Source organism: Nothobranchius furzeri, chromosome 15 (genome assembly GCF_043380555.1).
Source record: "Nothobranchius furzeri strain GRZ-AD chromosome 15, NfurGRZ-RIMD1, whole genome shotgun sequence".
Lineage (NCBI taxonomy): Eukaryota > Metazoa > Chordata > Actinopteri > Cyprinodontiformes > Nothobranchiidae > Nothobranchius > Nothobranchius furzeri.
The window spans coordinates 44,498,859-44,520,791 of NC_091755.1; the positions used below are offsets into that span (position 1 = coordinate 44,498,859).

Sequence of the window (21,933 nt, forward strand, 5' to 3'; positions counted from 1 at the left end):
GACCGTTATTCGTGTTTAGGACCTGTAAAGGACCATTCTGCTGAAACAGCGTTTACGTTAGTGAACTTGTTGCTATTCTAGCGGGTGTCCACTTTATTCTACTCAGACTGATTTTATTTGTTTACTTGCGTTCGTGGGCGGAACCAAAGGGCTGTTTAAAAAGTCGCGGGGAACCGGACACCGAAAGCGGAAGTGACCCGTAAACTTCGCGGCGCCTCCACTCATTGGCAGTCGCAACCATGCCAGTGTGGTTCTCCGGACCAGAACCAGCCGTAAACGACCCACAGCGTCTGGTTGTACCTGATTATCTGTTCCGACGCCCTCCAGGTGTGTTCTGACCGGCCAGGTAAGCCCTTAAATATGACTGACGTGGATTTTTGTCATGTTAGCATAGCTTAGCAACGAGCTAACGTTAGCAAACAAGTGGCTAAACTGGTCGCGTTTGAACGTTTCCTCGTTTTTCTTTAGGGGGCGTGGTAAACCGGGTTAGCTGCTCATTATAGTTAGTTGAGTTAACATTTTAAACTTTGAGAACGTTAACTGGCTTAGAGAGCGTTAGCTGGATGATGAAACAAGCTAACTGATAACCTGACCTGGGGACTTCCTGTTTCAGGTGGTCGCTTCTCGTGACATGACTGTTTACCCTGCAAACGTGTTGGGTCGTCTAGCGGATGTTCTGGTCAGCAGTTCTCTCTCCTTTCTGAAAGTCTTTTAAACTTTAATGTTGGACTTCGCTGCTTTTCCCCAACCTGACCTTTAGAGACGGACTTGTATTTGGTATTCACGACCTGAAGCTGGTGTGAAACGTTTACACATGACAGACCGCTGAAGCTTAAAACCAGGTGGAGCGCGACGTCACGTTTGGTGGGAATTTCCGGTTTCGTCCAGTCGCCTCTTAAGAGAAAACGACCTTTTAAATAGCGTCTCTCAAGGTGTGAATCACGAGTGTCTTCACAAGAACAACACATTTTAAAATGAGTAATAGACGTGGTTAAAATGTGAACGTGTGATTAAAGATGTTAGACACGGAAACGGGGACATCAGTGTATTGAGAAAAGAAGACTCAAACATCTGCAGCGGATGAATGAAACTCATCCGTTCAGCTTGTTCCGGCTCAGGGTTCTGAGTAGCTGCTGCATTCACCTCAAGAGTGTAGATCCATTAATGACCAGCCTGGACGCAGAACAATGAAAAAGAGTTGGACATTAGGACCGCCTGACTTATTGTTGCGTTGAAGAGGCGATGCCAACCCAGTACATGGTTTATGTTCAGTGTTCTCATTCGTCCGGTACATATTTTACTAAAATGTTGCCTTTTCTAATCTAAAACGATGGCTGAATCAATCCTCATCACATGACTAACTCTGAATCTGCGTCTCTCGCAGGACAAGAGAGGCTTTGGAAAAATGGATGGTGTCAGCTGGAGCACGTCAAGGTCCCAGGAGTCCTTCAGCCGCACCACGCCGACAGCAGAGACTCTGTCCAGACTCGCTAGCTTCATTGCACGAAGTGAAACCAGACCGCACACCCAAAAGCAGCGGCAGCAACCCTCCCACCTCCCCCTGTATGTCTGTCAAGAATGCGGTAAGGGCTTCCCGTATGCAGCAGATGTGCTGAAGCACCAAGAGCTTAAGCACGCCCTCCCCAAGCCTCACCGGTGTCCGGCCTGTGGGCAGACGTTCTCCCTGAAGTCGTCCCTGCAGCTACACAAGTGTAACCAAGACTCTACACAAACTGGGTGTTGCTGTGGGTTGTCACGGTTCGGGTCTCCGTGTCCTGCGTGCATGACTCGGACCTCCAATCCAGTCCGGCTGCAGGATAATTCGCTTCACCATCCGCCACTGCTTCTGGACAGCAGTCCCTACGCCTGTGCCCTATGTGGGAGGAGCTTCAGTCAGAAGCAGGCGCTGCTGCACCATCAGCAGGCTGGCTGCAGCAGGCCGTCGTCTCCTCCAAATACAGCCGATGCCTGCAGCCTCCCAGAGTCTCCCCCGGTTTCTGAGGGAGACTCTGCTCGCTCTGATGCCTCTGACACTCCAGGACCCAGCTGCAGAGACACGGGTGTATGCCAGGTCTGCTCAAGAACTTTCCCAACAGAGTCTGCTCTGCAGCGGCACAAACGGCTCAGCCACACGGGTGAGAAGTCCGGGGAAGGCTGTGGTGGTGGGGAGGTGGGAGGAGCAAATGGAATGCTAAAATCCCAAAAGAAGCTTCTGAGCTGCCGCTCGTGCGACATGGTTTTCAGGTGCACTTCTACACTAAACATGCACAGAAAAGAGAAGCACAGCAGAGAGAAGAAGCTGAGAGAGCCACGGCCCGTCATCCTTAAGCGTCGGAAAGCCGGAAAGTATCCGTGTCAGGTGTGCAACAAAGTCTTCTTCCATCATTTGTCACTCCGGGCCCACGTCAGACGGCACACAGCTTCCCCGTTCAGCTCCGTGAATAACGGAAGCCAGCATGAAGGATGTCTCTCCAAAGAGGCGGAGCCATCGGAAAACAAGCCCAACAAAGTTACTGTCACTGGATCTGATGTGGAGGAAGAGGAGGAGCAGGAAAAGGAGTTCCCCTGCCCCTCCTGTGCAGAGGTCTTCTCTCTGCAGCAGCTGCTGAAGGAGCACATGGAGCTCCACCAGTCCTCCGTGAGGAGGAGGCAGTGCAGCGTGTGCACCACTGAGATGGACTCGTGCACATCGTCAGGCTCCAAGAGGCAGAGGCTGTACCACTGTGTGCCCTGTCAGCAGGGCTTCTCAGCGCTGGGCTCCTTCCTCCAGCACTGTCAGGAGCACCTGAGGGCGCGGGTGGAGGAGGACCAGATCTCAGCAAGCTTCACCCAGCAGGACAGAAAAGCTTGACGGGTCAAAGGTCACGTACAAAAGCAGACAGGCTGAATGTCATTGAGGATGCTCGGGTCAGATCACCTGGGGGGGGGGTACATAAAGTAAACGTGCAGCCATGTTTGTTTACTTTGCAGTCAAACCTCTGAATCGTCGTTTAAAACCAGACAAAAACAAACTTGGGAAGATTTATCCAAATAATTGTAAAATGAAATTTGAAGCACATTAAACTGATTCATCTTCCATTTTTATCTTCATCATTGAACAGTTTTCCCTCTGATAGTCAGCAGGTTTGTTGTGATTGAACCCACAACCCCCAGAGTCGGCGTGCTCCTGGAAGCCACTTCCTGTATTAAACCAGACGCGTCGGGCCTCTGCTGGATTTCTGACGTTTTGGGGCAAATATTCAGCTGATTGGAGATTTAGGGGCTTTTGTTTTTGAGCCGGTGTCTCAGAGCGGCTCGGATCAACAGGAATGATTAAAAACTCGTCACAGAAACACAAACGTCGTTTATTTTTGAGTTTTATTGGGTTTAAACGTCAGATCTATTTAGATGTTGAAGCTGTTGCTAGACTCGGCTGCTGCACACATGAAAAACGTTCTAACTACAGTTTTGTCTGTTTGGGACGTGTCGTCTAAAGGCTCATCTTGATTATAATGGATTATAACGGATTATAATCCTTCACGTCCTGATCCGGGTTCATGTGTTTCTCAGCTGAAGGGACGTTTCACACAACCTGCCTTTCATGTTTGTAGAAAAGCTCTCAGATGTTGTTTGAGTTCCTTAAACTGTGATTTCTAGTTTCTGTTCCATCATGGAGGCGTCCGTGTGGCCGTCTCACACACACACACACACCTGTGGTCGTGGTTAGCCGGGTCAGCTCTTCTAGCTATGCAAACGTTTGGACTGAGCGGCTTTGAGGACGTGTTTGTGTCTAAATGCTTTTCTGACTGACTTATTAGCATTTTTGTAAACTGGGACAGCTCTTCATAAGAAACAATAAAACCTTTACACTTGAGATAAAGTTGGTTTGCTTTCTTTCTCCTGGTGTGAATTAGAGGTTTTAACCCTTGGTGACCTGTTACACGACCACTAGTCAGGACTGAACGGATCAGCTGAAGGTGTGCGATGTTGGCTAAAACAGAAGCATCAGTTGTTAGAAGCAGCGTTGTCACATTACAAAATAAAAGCTTTTTCTTAGAGAAGAGCTCCTGGAAACTCAAACTCACACCAAACAAGTGGATTATTCTCCAGGGAACAAGAAGACTTGGATCAGCCGAGCCTGGGAAGTCTCAAACACCTTAGAAATGCAACCCTACGGTTCAGAATGGGGTTCTGTTTTTATGCAGAAGACTGTCAGATCTACCCGTCTCTCTGCCAGGGGGCGGGCCTACCTTGTTTGGAGGAAACGAGTCTTGGAAGAACTCCAATCACACCTAAATGAGACCAGAGCTGAGGCGATTCGGGTTGTCCCAGGTAGGACTCCCTCTCTCCTCACTCGCCCCTCGGGGGACCCGGGCCTGAATCTGAAGCTTATATTTCAGTGGTTGTGTGTTCCTGTTCCTTCCAGCTCTGGTGGATTTGATAGGGTCAAGCCAACGCGGCCGAGAGCACACATGGTTCTGCTGGATCACCTTGGCTACTCTAATGCTGTGTATGTTGGTGGGAGTTCGGGTGCAACTGCCCACCTTCAAGGATTAGGTTTAAGGAATGGCTGCACGTACATAGGGCCCTGCAGGGCACTGTGCCTGTGTAGCTGTTGGTAATGATCCATAGATACGCCCACTCGCGGGCCCTGCGTTCTCTAGACAGAAAGTACCACTCTACATACAAGGGTAGGGGTGACCGTGTATTTAGTGTCGATGGTGATGGCCCCTAATCTCTGCCTCTCGCTTAAAAACACTTGTCAGTTGGTGTAGGAGCCAAATAAGTTGTTTCCTTTTCTTTGGTCTCGATGTTTTAATTGATATGTGGGCGTGTCATTGTTACTGGTCAGAATAAAGGTAGTGATGTCATTGTTACTGGTCAGAATAAAGGTAGTGATGTCATTGTTACTGGTCAGAATAAAGGTAGTGATGTCATTGTTACTGGTCAGAATAAAGGTAGTGATGTCATTGTTACTGGTCGGAATAAAGGTAGTGATGTCATTGTTACTGGTCGGAATAAAGGTAATGATGTCATTGTTACTGGTCGGAATAAAGGTAGTGATGTCATTGTTACTGGTCGGAATAAAGGTAGTGATGTCATTGTTACTGGTCGGAATAAAGGTAGTGATGTCATTGTTACTGGTCGGAATAAAGGTAGTGATGTCATTGTTACTGGTCGGAATAAAGGTAGTGATGTCACTGTTACTGGTCGGAATAAAGGTAGTGATGTCATTGTTACTGGTCGGAATAAAGGTAGTGATGTCATTGTTACTGGTCGGAATAAAGGTAGTGATGTCATTGTTACTGGTCGGAATAAAGGTAATGATGTCATTGTTACTGGTCGGAATAAAGGTAGTGATGTCATTGTTACTGGTCGGAATAAAGGTAGTGATGTCATTGTTACTGGTCGGAATAAAGGTAGTGATGTCATTGTTACTGGTCGGAATAAAGGTAATGATGTCATTGTTACTGGTCGGAATAAAGGTAGTGATGTCATTGTTACTGGTCGGAATAAAGGTAGTGATGTCATTGTTACTGGTCAGAATAAAGGTAGTGATGTCATTGTTGTCAGAAAGGGTTATAGTTATGGCAGTTTTACAAGATCCATTTGTAAAGTTACCCCACTCTTATTTTGGTGGTCCAGTTTGTGACATTACTTCCTCTAGATAGTCACTTCCTGTAAAGCCGTTTCTACCATTTTGTCCAAGCTGTTGGTGATGGCAGACAGCCTCGTGTGCGTTCATGACTGATATGTAAGTTTGGCCAACCGTAGCACCTCTATGGATACATAAATAACCTATAAGTTCATTCAGTTTCCTTTATGTCTGTCTGGACATATTGTTTGGATTATTTAGAGGGATTTCCTACAGTTTAATTGGTATCAGTTGCTATTCTCGCTTGTAGTCCTCATTTCACTTCTCTTAATTTGTGTTATGTGTGCTAAATACTGGTTTATTTGAGTTTTATTCCATTTACTCCATGTGTATCCATCCATGACGTCAGTTCAGTTGAGGTGTGGTATAATGCCAGGCTAATTGGCAGCATGGTTTAGTAGTGTGGTACTTGCAACAGCAGTACCTTGGTTTGACCACCAGAGGTCCCTGGAGATCATATAATTTGTCAGTGCCTCTGAGGCTGGAAGTCACAATATTTACTCTGTGTTACCCTTGAATGTGCATCATTTGGGAATATATTTGTTTTTGCTTAGTCTTAAACGTTGGCATATTTACTTCACCATTTGTACAGTCCTTTTACATCATTCTTTGTATTTATTTTCCAGACCACACGGAACCACAGAAATGTACAGATGTCCATACTTCAACTGTCATTAAATACGTAAAACTGTCTCTCCGTGCCCTGCTCTCTGACCGGAGCCCTTATCTTGAAGATACTGTCAGATCAGCAAATAACTTCCAGAGTTCCCACTCTATCACATGGTCCTTCGAGCCGGATCCACAGTCATCTAGAGATATTATGGAGGAGCTAGGACAACCATCTGACCCAGCAGTGCGTTCTAGATCCCAGCGGGAGAGACGACTACCAACGTATTTGGAGGACTATGAAGTTGGATACCAACCTCAACTTCTCCATCATCCAGCAGCCCAAGCTCCAGCTGGGCATGAAGCTCATCCTCCAGATCAACCTGCAATGATGACAGCTGCCATCACTGAAGCCATACCTAGCCTACCTAGTTGGAGAGCATCATCAGATCGAAGCCAACCTGTCTCTCAGCGCAGTAAAGCTAAGACCCAGGGCAGCGCCAGTTCGTCAACAAGGAGGTCAATCATCGATGGGTTATCTGACATACAGACAGCCATGTTGGAGGAGAGAATAAAGCGCATGGAGTTGGCAGAGGTGCAAAGACAGATAATGGAGGAAAGTCTGATGGATGAACAGTACCAGCATCTGGACCAGCAAGCTCGGGAAGCCCTCAGAAGAAGAGAGGAACTCCTAAGAGAACAAGAAATACAGAGGCGTAAGCTTGATGAAGAGGCAGAAATAGCATTAAAGGCAAAGGAGGCTATTACCAGACGGCTAATGCTGCAACGCAAACTAAAGGAAAAGGAAATAGAGTTCGAGAAAGCGACTCTCATTACATCCCTCCTGAAGGAGGAAACAAGCAGCTCTGTTGCCTCAAGACCGCAAAGTGGAGATGAATCCAACAAAGGGTCCCCAGCTGACGTCATGGGAGTACCACCACCCTCACAAGGTGCACATGGACCTGCACACTCTGCTCCTACAGTTATTGGCCCTCCACCAGCCTTTACAGCAGCAGTGCCTAATCCTCCTGTCTCAACAAGCCAATTAACAACTAGAGCTTCACCTGTCCTTCAACCGCAACCTCCTGCCATGGTAAACCTGCCGACCCAGCCACAATTCACATACTCCACGATAGCTCCGCCCACCACAGCACATACCATCCCTCAGCCTGGTACGACACTATCAGTTGGTGCTATATTACCTCGTGCTGGACCACCAGCCTTAACAGTGCAGTCCACTGCTCCCCTAAACACGCTACCAGCAGTCTATAACCAGGCTCCACATCAGCATGTACCCTGGTCTTATTCACAACAACAGCCAGTACAACCTGATGCAGCCCTGCAGCATCACTCTCCTCCCAGCATACCACCTTTGCCACAAGAGACAGCTCCTCCTCCAGGCTCAATCGCTGCACCTAGTACAGACCTAATGGAGCTATTAATAGCTACTTCATATGGACTTCCTAAGCCTGCTTTACCCTACTTCACATCTGGAAGAGAGGCAGACTTTGCACTGCTCAAGATGGCTCTAGATAACCTGCTAAGCTCACATGCTCACCTCACCGAACCATTTAAATATCAAGTGTTGTTGCAGCATTTGAAGCTGCCTAGTGCTCACAAGCTAGCACAAGCCTTTATGTATGACCCGAAACCATACACATCGGCCCTACAGGCACTTCAAGATAAATACGGGCAATCCCGCCAGCTTGTGCAAAGTGAGCTAGGAGCCATCCTAAACTTACCTCCAGTTAGGGTTGGTGATCCAGATGGATTTGACAATTTTGCCCTCTCAGTACAAGCTTTAGTAGGCATGCTCCGATCGCTAGAGGGTGAAAATGGCTACGAACTCAAATGTGGCTCTCATGTTGATAGGCTACTTAACAAATTGCCCGCTAACTACAGAGACAGCTTTGTTGAGTATAGCTTGAATCGTGGCATTCTGACAACTGGGACTGATAAGACTTATACCCTGTCAGATTTCTCCACATGGCTCCAGTTGAAATCACAAGCCAAGCGAATCGCCGCTAGAGCAGCGTACATGTGTCAAGATCAACCAAAGCTGAGGAATCAGAAGAAACCTCAAGGTCCTTCATCCAATGTGTACTACAACACAGAGAGCCAGGCTAAAGCCACACCTCCAGATCCAGCTGGCCATATAAGATCACCTAAGCCTAAATCAGGTCCTAAACCTTACTGCCCTTATTGTGACGACAGAGGACATTACCTGAGCCTGTGTCCTAAATTCTAAGCTCTTTCAGCAGCTGAAATTGCCACATGGATCAAACACAGAAGCTGCTGGCGGTGCGGCAGGAATCATGCACCTGAGGTTTGCACTCTAAAGAAGCCCTGTAAATTATGTAAGCAACAACATCTTACTGTGCTCCATGACGTGTGCCCTCAAGAACCTAAAAAGGTGTTAATGGTCAACGCTGCTCCCAATACAGTGTACATTGACCGTCCAAATCGCCCAAATAAAGTCATGCTCAAGTTGGTCAAAGTATGTCTACACAATGCTGAGTATTCCCTGGAAGGCTTTGCTATCCTCGATGACGGGTCCGAGAGGACTCTTATCCTCCCATCAGCAGTGCGATGCCTCCATCTGACTAAAAAGCCTGAAAACCTTCCCCTGCGCACTGTCCGCCATGAGGTGATTCACCTTCAGGGAGCAACAGTTTCATTTGAAATATCTCCAGTTCACACTCCCAAAGTAAAGTACAGCATTCACCATGCCTTCACTGCTGATGAACTAAGTCTCTCAGAACACAGCTACCCTGTAAAGTCACTCATGCGAAAGTACTCCCATCTGGGAGGACTTCCACTTCCACTTGTGGACAGAGTGCAGCCTTTACTTCTTATTGGGTCTGATTTCCCTCATCTACTCATCCCTAGGCAACCAGTAATAGCTGGCCCACCTGGGAGCCCCCTAGCAGTGTGCACTCCTCTTGGTTGGACATTACAAGGCCCAGCCAACTTCAGTCCTGTTTCTGCTGACCACCCACACTGCTACTTCACCACGTCTCCCAACTCAGAGCTCCAGCGCCATGTAGAACGTCTGTGGGAAGTTGACATCTCGCCTTATGTGAACATAAAGACTGCCACGTGTTCTAAAGAGGATCAACAGGCTGTGGACCTGTTAGAGCAACGCACCACTAAAGTGGAAGTGGATGGAGTGACTAGATATGCTACTCCACTTCTCAGGCGCAAGGATAGTCCCCTCCTCTGGGCATCAAAGAACACTTTGCTCCCACAGCTACGTAGTACTGAACGTCGTCTAGCTAAAGATCCAGCTCTGGCAGATACCTACTGTCAAGAAATCCATAAACTTGAACAGTTAGGTTATGCCAAACCCCTTCCTTCAGCTACAGTAGACAGCTCCCAGGAGTCATGGTATCTGCCTCACCATGCTGTCCACCATAATGGAAAGGCAAGAATTGTCTACAACTGTTCCTACCAACACAATGGACACTGTCTAAACAGCCAGCTCCTGCCCGGACCGACCCTAGGTCCTTCACTTCTCGGCGTACTTCTTCGGTTCCGAGAACACAGTGTGGCTGCCAGCGGTGACATCAAAGCAATGTTCCACCAAGTTTGCTTACTACCAGAAGACAAACCGCTGCTCCGTTTCTTGTGGAGAGGTATGAAGAGAGAGGAGGAACCGACTGTATATGAGTGGCAGGTTCTGCCATTTGGAACAACGTGCAGTCCTTGCTGTGCAACATATGCCCTCCAGAGGCATGTGAAGGACAACAGTAAGGGGCATGAAGACATCCTGCATACAGTTGAAAGCGCATTTTATGTGGTCAACTGTCTAACAAGCATCACCACTGCTGATAAAGCTAAAGCCCTAGTTGACCGACTGCGCAGTCTGCTCTCTGCTGGAGGGTTCGATATAAGGCAGTGGGCCAGCAACGATCCAACTGTTTTGGAACACCTTCCTGCTGAAGCCAAAGCGGCTAGTTCCGAGCTGTGGCTTTCCCAATCCCGACAAGACCCAGAGGAACCAGCTTTAGGCCTACGTTGGAACTGCCTCTCTGATCACCTCGGCTACAGACACCGACCGGTAGAGTATTCTCAGCCGACCCTGAGAAACATCTACAAGGTGATGGCCACGCAGTATGACCCACTGGGGTATCTTATCCCATTCACCACTCGAGCCAAGATCCTCATCCAGGACCTGTGGAAAGTGGGAGTCGACTGGGATGAGCAGATTCGACCCAAGGCTCTACTGGAAATATGGACACAATGGGAGAGCGAGCTGGTCTACCTCCCACAAGTGGAAATCCCAAGATGCTATGTTCCAGCAACCTTGGCCCCTGAAGTGCCTAACAGACAAGCGCACATCTTCTGCGATGCCTCCGAAAGAGCCTACGGAGCAGTCGAGTATATTCAAACTCCCGATAACCAGGGCAATGTTCACATTGCATTTATGATGGCTAGATCTCGTGTTTGCCCTCGGAAACAGCTGTCAATGCCACGCCTTGAATTGTGCGCAGCTCTAGCCGGGGCTCAGCTGGCTAAGGTCACAATGACAGAGCTGTCATTCTCTCCCCAGCAGATAACACTATGGACCGACTCAACTACAGTGTTGACATGGCTGAAATCAGACTCAAGTCGATACAAGGTTTTTGTTGGAACGAGGGTTGCTGAAATTCAAGAACTTACCGAAGGGTCAACTTGGCGGCATGTCAGCACCTCTGATAATCCAGCAGATGACCTTACCCACGGGAAGACACTCCATGAGCTCAGTCAGCCCAACCGGTGGAGTCAGGGTCCACAATTTCTTCACCAGCCTATTGACACCTGGCCAGAGCTACAAATGGAAGTAGCTCAGGAAGAAGATGAGGATGAGCTACGCAAGACAGTGTTTTGTGCAGCAGCTACCTGTCCTTCTCATGAAGTGGATGTTACTAACATCGACAACTGGGATGACCTCGTTAGAGCCACTCATATGAGCCTTCACGGGGCGGCCAAAGACCTGGTGAGCCCCACCATGACAGCTGCAGATGTACAAGAAGCTGAACTACATCTCCTACGACAATCCCAAAGTGAGACCTTCCAGGAAGAGGTGAAACTCCTTGCTGTGGGGAAGTCCATCTCCAAACAAAGCCGTCTAATCATGCTTGCTCCTGAGTATGATATAGCTGTCGGGCTGATAAGAGTGGGAGGCAGGCTGCGAAGAGCAGAAGATCTGGATCTAGATTCCATGCATCCAATTATCCTTGACCCAAAACATCATGCTACCAGGCTCCTCATCAAGAAATATGACAACCAGCTCCTGCATCCAGGTCCCGAGCGTGTGTTCGCTGAAATTCGGAGAAGATACTGGATCCTACGCGGAGGAGAATCCATCAAACGGCATCAGTACAGCTGTGTGGAATGTCAAAAGTGGCGTGCTAGTCCTGTAGTCCCACAAATGGCAGACCTTCCCCCAGCAAGACTCCGTCTATACAAGCCACCTTTCTGGTCTACCGGAGTGGACTGCTTCGGCCCTTACAATATCAAGGTGGGTCGACGCACAGAGAAGCGATGGGGGATCATCTTTAAATGCATGACAACGAGTTGTGTGCACATCGACCTGCTGGAGAGCATTGACACTGATGCTTTTCTGATGGGATTACGTCGCTTCATCGCTCGACGTGGCAAGCCCTTTGAAATCCTGGCCGACAGAGGGACCAATTTCCGAGGTGGAGCGACTGAACTACAGACCAGCTTCCAAACTTTAGAAGCACCTATCCAAAAGCAGCTGGCTGGACAGAAAATAGAGTTCCGATTCAACCCGCCAGGTTCCCCTCATTTTGGGGGGACATGGGAACGGGAGATCAAGTCAGTGAAGGCAGCCCTTCGAGTGGTACTGCAGGACCAAACTGTCACAGAATCTGTTCTGCAGACGGTTTTGATTGAGGTGGAGGGAATTCTCAATGCGAAGCCACTGGGATATATATCCTCGGATGCTACTGATCCAGACCCAGTCACCCCGAACTTACTACTCATGGGACGTCGTGATGCATCGCTTCCACAAGCCATTTACGCTTCCAGTGAACTCCTGGGCAGACGGCGATGGCGACACAGCCAGGTCCTGGCAGACCACTTCTGGTCCAACTTTATTCGCTACCATCTTCCTAACCTACAGAAGCGACACAAGTGGCACAAGAATACAGAGAATCTTGCAGCTGGACAGGTTGTGATGGTGGTCGATTCACAACTGCCCAGGGCCCAGTGGCCGATCGGGAGGATTGTCAAGACATGTCCAGGCTCAGACGGTCGAGTCAGGGCAGCTGAAGTGAGGATAAAGGGACAGACTTATCTTCGACCAGTTGTGCGCCTGGTGCGACTGCCAGCTTGGGAAGATGAAGATGACTCTGGCTGAACACCTGATAAGACTTTCCTCTAGTTTTCGAATTTATAACTAAATTCGGGGGCGGCTATGTCAGAAAGGGTTATAGTTATGGCAGTTTTACAAGATCCATTTGTAAAGTTACCCCACTCTTATTTTGGTGGTCCAGTTTGTGACATCACTTCCTCTAGATAGTCACTTCCTGTAAAGCCGTTTCTACCATTTTGTCCAAGCTGTTGGTGATGGCAGACAGCCTCGTGTGCGTTCATGACTGATATGTAAGTTTGGCCAACCGTAGCACCTCTATGGATACATAAATAACCTATAAGTTCATTCAGTTTCCTTTATGTCTGTCTGGACATATTGTTTGGATTATTTAGAGGGATTTCCTACAGTTTAATTGGTATCAGTTGCTATTCTCGCTTGTAGTCCTCATTTCACTTCTCTTAATTTGTGTTATGTGTGCTAAATACTGGTTTATTTGAGTTTTATTCCATTTACTCCATGTGTATCCATCCATGACGTCAGTTCAGTTGAGGTGTGGTATAATGCCAGGCTAATTGGCAGCATGGTTTAGTAGTGTGGTACTTGCAACAGCAGTACCTTGGTTTGACCACCAGAGGTCCCTGGAGATCATATAATTTGTCAGTGCCTCTGAGGCTGGAAGTCACAATATTTACTCTGTGTTACCCTTGAATGTGCATCATTTGGGAATATATTTGTTTTTGCTTAGTCTTAAACGTTGGCATATTTACTTCACCATTTGTACAATCCTTTTACATCATTCTTTGTATTTATTTTCCAGACCACACGGAACCACAGAAATGTACAGATGTCCATACTTCAACTGTCATTAAATACGTAAAACTGTCTCTCCGTGCCCTGCTCTCTGACCGGAGCCCTTATCTTGAAGATACTGTCAGATCAGCAAATAACTTCCAGAGTTCCCACTCTATCACATTGTTACTGGTCAGAATAAAGGTAGTGATGTCATTGTTACTGGTCAGAATAAAGGTAGTGATGTCATTGTTACTGGTCAGAATAAAGGTAGTGATGTCATTGTTACTGGTCGGAATAAAGGTAGTGATGTCATTGTTGGCGTCAGGCACTATTCCGGAAGGGCAAACAGGTTTTTGACCGCTGTGGCATGAAGACGTTTGAATGGGAAAGTAATCGGATTACTCCTATCATTGTTACATCCTGGAATGCAATCAACATTAAACAAGAAGCATTATCATAACAACTCCACGCTTAAGGCTGTTCAAGTAATTTAGTCAACATCGGATCAACACAGAGCGTCAACCAGGTCCCGGTCTAGCAGCCTCAGGAGTTCGAGTAATGGACTTGACTTCTACAGTTGCCTTCTTGAAATCACAATCTGGTTTTATTGTGTTCTTAGATATTGGTTGTGGGCTTCCATGAGTTTTCATAGTCAAACTTGGTTTCACTGAATTTTATTTGTTGTTTTTTACTTTGTCAAAAATAGCTCTTCTTCCTGTTATCTGTTGAATCTGCTTAATTTTAACTATACTTTTTAACTTGATGAGAATTTACAGAAATGAAAGAATAACTTTAAAGATTAGGTTAAATTGTGTAAATTATACAAACTGCACAACAGATTTCCATCCTGGAAAAGAAGAGAACGAAGTTGAGCTGACACTGCTGGGAGCTAGGGACTCCGGTCTGACAGGTAAAAATCAGGCAGCACAATGCATCTCTGTCGTTCAACAGCAAAATAAATGGTCAACTGAATACAAACAATAAGGTAGAAGGAACATAAAATATGCACTTATTAACATCGTTTTACATTTCAAATACATTTCAGTATAATATGTAATACTTACGTTTACTTTTGCTTTTTTGTAAGATTGACAATAAAATTGTAAAAGTTGTTTGAAACAAAGTGTTCTTGCAGATATTTGCAGATCCAACCCTAACACGTTCTCCTCCCCGCCTCGAGGGGGCGTAGTGGGACTGTAAACGCTAACTGCTTCACTTCCGGTCACATTTTCCTTCCGCGGTTTTGTTCAACGTAACCCCGACGAGCTAGCTCACCGGACTTCGGTACAAAAAACGATACAGAATGAGCAAAGCACACCCGCCAGAGCTGAAGAAGTAAGTTCACGTGTTTAAAAATAACAATTAGAAATTATTAATTTTGTTTCCACGATTTTAACGGAAAGAACGTGTTAGCCTGTTAGCTTTGCTCCATTCTTTACCATGAGGCTAACATTAGCAACCCTGCCTGAACTGTGAACCACCGTCGCCTGAAATGTTGTTTTATGTTTCAGATTCATGGATAAAAAGCTTTCATGTGAGTATGGCGTTTTACGAATATGTCTTTAAAGCCCCTATTGTGATTATGAAGAGTTTATAGTTTTAAGGTGCTAAAACATTAAAACCACGTGACGGAATAATAATCGATTGCATTTGTGTTGCGCTTTACATCACGACAATCTCAACGCGTTTAGAGGAAAGGAAAATGTTGATTATGAAAGATGAAAAGCTTTACTATAAAAGATCTACTAGAGAGAAACGTTTTCAGTCCTTCTTAAAAGCCGCTTGTAGGTTGGGGTGTGCTTAAACTCTCAGGGTAGGGTTAAAGGTTAGAGGGTGGAGGGCATTGTCCTCCGTGGTGCTCAGCCTGGTCTGGGTCTATGAAGCAAGTCTGACAAAAACCAGCAGATTTAAAATCCATCTAAGTCAAATCAAAAGGCTGAGAAGGGTTGGGAACACCAGAGCAGAAGGTGCAGCACGAGGAGCAACGACTGACAGGAAGATGAATAAAGAGACCAGAGATGGGGCACATCTGAGCTCGCGGGGAAGCTGATTTCATCTGTGTGCAGCATCACCCTGCTTGGTTCTGACCCGGTGCAGCTCAGGTCTGAATCAGTTATGAGTCTTTGTCCTTTAGCTCTAAACTGTAATTCTATCTGTGTGTGTTGTAGTTAGTGTTTTATCATGTCCTGGTGACTGTAAAGCACATAGGATTGCCTCTGTGTTTGAAACGTGCTCGAGACATAAAGCTGCCTTGTCTTCGTTCCTCTGGAGCCGAGCTGAGCAGTAACGTCCATCCTAACCTTCTGATTCCCAAAGACGATAACTTCAGTCTCGTCTTTGTTAAACTGGAGGAAGTTAGACTGCATCCGGTCGTTTGCTTGCCTCAAACACTGACAGAGTGAGTCTAGGGATAGGCAATTGTGAGTATACACATGCGCAATAATAAATATATTTCTTTGATAACTTTTAAGAGATCATTCTGTTGGTGTAAAATCATTTTTTAGGCATGTCAGCTAATGTTTGGTTAGATTTTAAATGTTTGTATTTACTTTTGTTTATTTAGCTGCATAATTGGGGTAAATAGCTTGGTTTGCAGGGGTTCTGTGAAGATTGTGCAGGGTTTTTCCTGCATTCAAATTAGAGCTGAGGAAAATAATCGATGCATCGGGATGCGGACATAAATCGTAGAAGAGTACGCCGTAATCGATTATAGTGGAATGTAGTTTTGTTTTTTTAACGGCGGCACCAGCATCTGTCAGAGTGAGCGTCCTCCACATTTACCACGTGGTTCCGCCTTGATGTGGTACTGCATTGCTGAGCGCTAGAGTTGTAACCTGAGCCGGAACCAAATCAGCCCGACCGGTTCTGTTGGATTTGGGCCGTGAATTATGTTAATTGAGCGGGTTGTCATGTGGCGCGCTCCGCTCGATCAGAGAGAGAGACTGTCTACTCACACGAGAGGATCGCAGGACGCTCCTCTAAACCGATGCTCCAAACACGCGTTATTGTTTTCATAATTTCTCCTGGAAGCGCTCAGTCAGACTTAGGGATGGGTACCTTTGACATTTGAATCGATCCGGTACTAATTCCCGGTACCTAGGAATCGATACCGGTACTTAACGGTATCAATTTTAGATACTTTTGAGTGTTTATTATTTTAATTCTCTTTTATAATTAAATATATATTTTTCTCAATATATAACCATATTTGATAAATATCACGATAAAAAACATACAACTGTTTGTATTTTAACATGGTCCTTGTAGTTTTATAAGCTGATAATTAAACTGAAGCAAACGTCTTTACTGTGAACTAAATTTACTGTGTATCTTCATTCCTTTTGCCGTCTTTTTCATTTGATTTTTCCTACTGGGAAGTTAGAATTTCCGAGGAGAAAGCGAACGCACCATTAGCTGATAACAATAGTAGCAATGGAAGCTAACATACCAAGCTAACGTTATCTTTAACAGTTTATTTAGCTGCTGGAGCAGATTAAAACGATGATGCCTCACACTTAGATCGTTGTCGCTGGTTTCATCTTCACCCAATCACCCGTCGCATTTAGTAAAGTGAAGCCAAACTTTAGAGCGCGTTCATGTTATTCCAGTCGGAAATTCGAAGTTCCGAGGAGAAAGCGAACGCACCATTAGCTGATAACAACGGTGGCAATGGAAGCTAACATACCAAGCTAACGTTATCTTAAACAGTTTATTTAGCTGCTGGAGCAGATTAAAACGATGATGCCTCACACTTAGATCGTTGTCGCTGGTTTCATCTTCACCCAATCACCCGTCGCATTTAGTAAAGTGAAGCCAAACTTTAGAGCGCGTTCATGTTATTCCAGTCGGAAATTCGAAGTTCCGAGGAGAAAGCGAACACACCATTAGCGAAACGGAAGCTAACATATCGAGCTAACGTTATCTTAAACATGTTATTTACCTACCGGAGCAGATTAAGATGAGGATGTCTCACTTAGATCGTTGTTACTGGTTTCATCATCACCCAGTTACCCATCACATTTAGTGAAGTGGACCCAAGCGTTAGCGTGCGTTCTCTCTACCATGCTGCTCTGTTTACAACTGGCTCGCAGCGAGTGATGACATAACGCTCTTGCGCATGCGCAGCTGTCTAGGCAAGTTCTCGTTGTGAAGGACGGGTACCGAAACGAGGCACCGTTTGAAATGATGGTGCTCGGTCGGTACTATGGAATTCAGTCAGTACCTTAAAAAGTACCGAATTCAGTACTCATACCTAGTCAGACTGCTTGTGGTAATGTAGGGAGATCCGGTCTTGGGGAGGGGGCGGGGTCAGTGACGGCGGCTGCAGCGTGATCATCTGTCTCTTTTATTTAGGGACACGGAGAAGTTAAAAGGAGAGAGAAATAGAAGATAGAAGTTCTTGTTCTACTTTATTCTTTTGTTCCATGATGATAAACTGATGTTAAATTCAGCTTAAAGAGGAACTGGGAGGAAGTTACAGGAGACTTGTCTCCTATCTGCTCCTCCAGAGACAGCATGGACATGAGGGTCACATGGTGAGGGTCACACAGGACAGGTTAGTGGAAAGGTTTGTAGTTAGCTGGTTAGTGAAGGAGATCCATCAGCTGGGTAATTTAATCCTAATCCAGCCCACAGCCTTCTGCTGGTGTTATTATCAGGAAGAATAAAACACACCTTAAATATTATTGAGTGTAGAATTAGTTTTATGTTTTATTATTTTCTGCATCAAACAGAACTTGATTCATTCTCCAACATTTCAGAAACGAACCGCTGGGTTCAAATGAAATAAACTAAGTCAAACATTTAATTTGGTGTTATTTCTGACACCCTTCAACTGCGGCATAAATATCTGACTCTAGAGCTGCTCAGAGACATTAAACACTCATATATGAACCCATTATGGATTTTATTATTACATGATGTGTCCTGTAGGGTTTCAGTACTTTTTTAGATTTTGTGAGTTTTTGAAAGCGTGTTTTTCTCAGCCTGAGGCGTGGTGTTGAACCAGGAAACAGATGTTTTACTTTGTTAAATCTTCTTAAATGTTTAAATGTTTTGTCCTAACCTGATGTGAATGGAGAGCTTTTGAGGGATGGCAGCTTGTGTCAATTATGTTTTTGATTTTAAAATAAAAAGCAATTATCTGACATCTTCTATTTATCGATGAAAACAAATCAATATGAAATAATCGTGATGCATCGGGATATCGAATTGAATCGTTGACCCAATAATCGTAATCGAATCGAATCGGGAGACAAGTGAAGATTCACACCTCTAATTCAAATTAGCGTGGCGGCCTCCTCCAGCTAATTTTGTGCCTCCCCAGTCTGATGTCACTCTGCCCCCAGCTATCTGGATGTTATTTTAACTGCAGTTGCAGCGTTGCACCACTACAGGGCGCTGTGTCAGCAGCGGTGCACCGAAAAGCGCTACAACCGCTGCAGAAAAAGATCAAAAATAGCCTTTCTCGCTAGTTGGTACATATCTATGGTTGGTGCTAATGACGTCCTGATTCCCCCCAGGCTGTTCCATATCGGAGCAGGCCTGTAACTGTCTGTGCGTCTGTCTACTTTTACACGTAGCACTGGTGCAGCATCTCTGAATTTATATGTTCCCCAGAACTTTACTGAACAGAAGTAAGTTACGTATAAGAAAATGCTTTTTACTGGTGCAGTGGAGAAAAATAAAGGAACCAGCAAAGGCAGAACTGGTCCAAAGTTTGGGATCTAAAATGCAGCTACACGCAGATTGTCATCGTCTTCCTCCGCTTATCCGGGTCGCGGGGGCAGCATCCCAACTAGGGACCTCCAGCCACCTCCATAAGTTCCTCCGGCAGGACCCCAAGGCATTCCTGGACCAGATTGGAGATGTAACCTCTCCGACGTGTCCTGGGTCGACCCGGGGGCCTCCTGCCTGCAGATTGGCTAATGCTAAAGCTAACGGGTAGCAGTCTCACGATCAAGTGGCGCACAGAAAAACATGATGATCGTAAAACTTTATGTTTATGTGTTTAGCAGACGTTTTTGTCCAAAGCGACTTACAAGTGATAATGGGCATGTTGCCCTTGAGGCTAACAACAACAACAACAACAACAACTGGACATCAGTCATGGAGAGGAGGGAACAAGGAGTGGACAGTAGAGAGGGGGGACGGGTGCAGGGAGGGTGCTAGTTTAGAAGATGCTCTCTGAAGAGCAGGGTCTTCGGGAGTTTCTTGAAAATAGAAAAGGAAGCTCCTGTTCTGGTAGTGCTTGGAAGGTCATTCCACATTTGTGGAACGATGCATGAGAAGAGTCTGGATTGTCCTGAGCGTGGTGTAGGCACTGCTAGCCGACCATCCTGTGATGACCGGAGCGGCCGGGCCGAGACGTAAGCCTTTGCAAGAGGATTCAGGTAGATGGGAGCCGTACCATCTCGGACTTTGTATGCTAGTGTTAGCTATTTGAATTTGATGTGTGCTGCTAGCGGTAGCCAGTGGAGCTCAATGAACAGAGGGGTGACGTGTGCTCTTTTAGGCTGATTGAAGACCAGACGCGCCGCTGCGTTCTGGACCATTTGAAGAGGCCTGGAAGACCAGTAAGAAGGGCGTTGCAGTAATCGAGGCGGGAGATGACAGTAGATTGCACCAGGAGCTGGGTGGCATGTTGTGTTAGGTATGGTCTGATCTTTCGTATGTTATACAGCGCAAAGCGGCATGAACGAGCAGCAGAGGCAACGTGATCTTTAAAGCTCAGGTGTTCATCAATCACAACACCCAGATTTCCAACTGCCTTTGAAGGAGCCAGAGATAGGAAGTCATTCTGGATTGAGATATTGTGCTGCATGGATGGTTTTGCTGGGATGACAAGTGGTTCAGTTTTAGAGAGGTTGAGTTGGAGATGATGGGATTTCATCCACTAACAACTAAGAAAGACTAAACTCTACAAGTCCCCACCATCCTGTTTATTCTGCATCCTGCAGCGCTACGCTATCAGACCCGCTGCAGATACGAGTCACATGACTGCTACAAGTCTGCTCCACACACAGGAGCAGGAAGTACGGCAAGCTGTTGTAGTATATAATTCACAAATGCTTCTATCTTTGAACATAAATTAAACTGGATTATTGCCAACCTGTACATAACAGATAGGCCACCGTTACACTGTTAGCAGCAGAAATTACATGTTATTACCATTTCCAACACAAATGCAAGTTAATGAAAAGCATTATATTTTACCGCATATATTTATGTTGTTTTGACTAAGATGAGTGTTATTACTACAAACCTAAAATGTTACTGAAATGTTGGTCAGATATATACAAATACTTTAACTATAAATATCAGACAAGAAAAAGGAACTAAACACCAATCTGATGCATATTATTGAGCCTTTCATAATAAGAGTCTGTTATTCAGCCTGATCATTTTGTTGTTTTATTTCTTATTTTTAGCAGCAAACCAGTTTAGTTTCACTTGAAACGTTAGGGTTAGGGTTGTGTGTGTGTTTTCAGCACTAATAACTTGTTTTTTAGTGAAGCTGAATGGAGGCAGACACGTGCAGGGCATCTTGCGAGGGTTTGACCCCTTCATGAACCTGGTAATGGACGACTGTCTGGAGATGGCCCCAGGAGGACAACAAAACACCATCGGCATGGTGGTCAGTACCTGACCATGTTCCCTTCTCCTCTTTTCTTTTGTTTTTGTTAATAAATACCGTGAAATTAGCCATGTTGGTCTGTCATGATCTTTGAAAAGAGTGTAGACTAAATACCTGAGACCGGGGGGGGGGGGGGGTCAGGTCATTAAGCCAATCAGTAACAACTTTCCTATATAAGGAAGCCAGCAGGTCGCATCAAGTCACTGACTAGTGTCAGAGTCTTTACAGCAATCCTCATACTAAGCAAGCATGCAGCGACAGTAGAGAGGAAAACTCCCTTTTAACAGGAAGAATCCTCCAGAGAATCCTGGCTCAGTATAAGCAGCCATCCTCCACGACTCACACACACACACACGCATGCACGCACACACACGCACACGCATGCACGCACACACACGCATGCACGCACACACACACGCACACAGTGGTGTTTCTATGGGTACATTGTGATGTCTTAGTAAATATTCTATTACGTGAGAGATAAACTTTATTGTATGTATCCTAGTGGATCTATAATTAAACGGGTAAACTAGTAGTAGCACACTCCACCTCCCTCTACTCCCCCACTTGTCCACATCTGGGCTAACATCAGATTTTAACCATGGGCCCTAAACATAAATCAAATAAAAATGTTTTGAGCCCAGTCCTAAAAAGGTGTCTGGATCCATATTTGCAAGTATTTAGTCTCAGCTTCCAGTGAGAACCGAACGTCTGTTGGTGTGGTTGGCTACAGTCGGGCATCACACACGTTAAACACTGAATAAATAACTGTGTTTTGTTTTCCTAGGTGATCAGAGGAAACAGCATCATCATGTTGGAGGCCTTGGAGAGAGTATGAGAGAGGAGCATCACCTGTATTCCATTTTAGATGTTAAACTTGTTTTATTTCCTCCACTCTGGTCTTTTGTTTGAATGTTTTGTGAATAAATCTGATTTTGTTTA

At 45.8% G+C, this 21,933-nt stretch overlaps 2 protein-coding genes across 5 annotated transcripts; both read left to right on the forward strand.

The window, feature by feature from the left end:
- The first annotated feature begins 197 nt into the window (after nucleotides 1-197).
- On the forward strand, nucleotides 198-3,078 carry si:ch211-148l7.4 (zinc finger protein 883). 4 transcript variants are annotated; one of them, XM_015976269.3, is made up of 2 exons: nucleotides 198-346; nucleotides 1,385-3,078. In XM_015976269.3, the coding sequence occupies exon 2, from the start codon at nucleotides 1,406-1,408 to the stop codon at nucleotides 2,849-2,851; it is 1,446 nt and encodes a 481-aa protein (XP_015831755.1). In that variant the 5' UTR covers nucleotides 198-346; nucleotides 1,385-1,405; the 3' UTR covers nucleotides 2,852-3,078. The 4 variants fall into 4 exon arrangements, with proteins under 4 accessions (XP_015831755.1, XP_015831756.1, XP_054602279.1 ...); XM_015976270.3 differs by having other exon boundaries at nucleotides 199-327; XM_054746304.2 differs by lacking the exon at nucleotides 198-346 and adding an exon at nucleotides 412-679.
- Nucleotides 3,079-14,537: 11,459 nt separating this feature from the next.
- Nucleotides 14,538-21,933, forward strand: snrpg (small nuclear ribonucleoprotein polypeptide G). Its single transcript, XM_015968896.3, has 4 exons — nucleotides 14,538-14,690; nucleotides 14,867-14,889; nucleotides 20,867-20,991; nucleotides 21,779-21,933. The coding sequence occupies exons 1-4, from the start codon at nucleotides 14,659-14,661 to the stop codon at nucleotides 21,827-21,829; spliced, it is 231 nt and encodes a 76-aa protein (XP_015824382.1). The 5' UTR covers nucleotides 14,538-14,658; the 3' UTR covers nucleotides 21,830-21,933.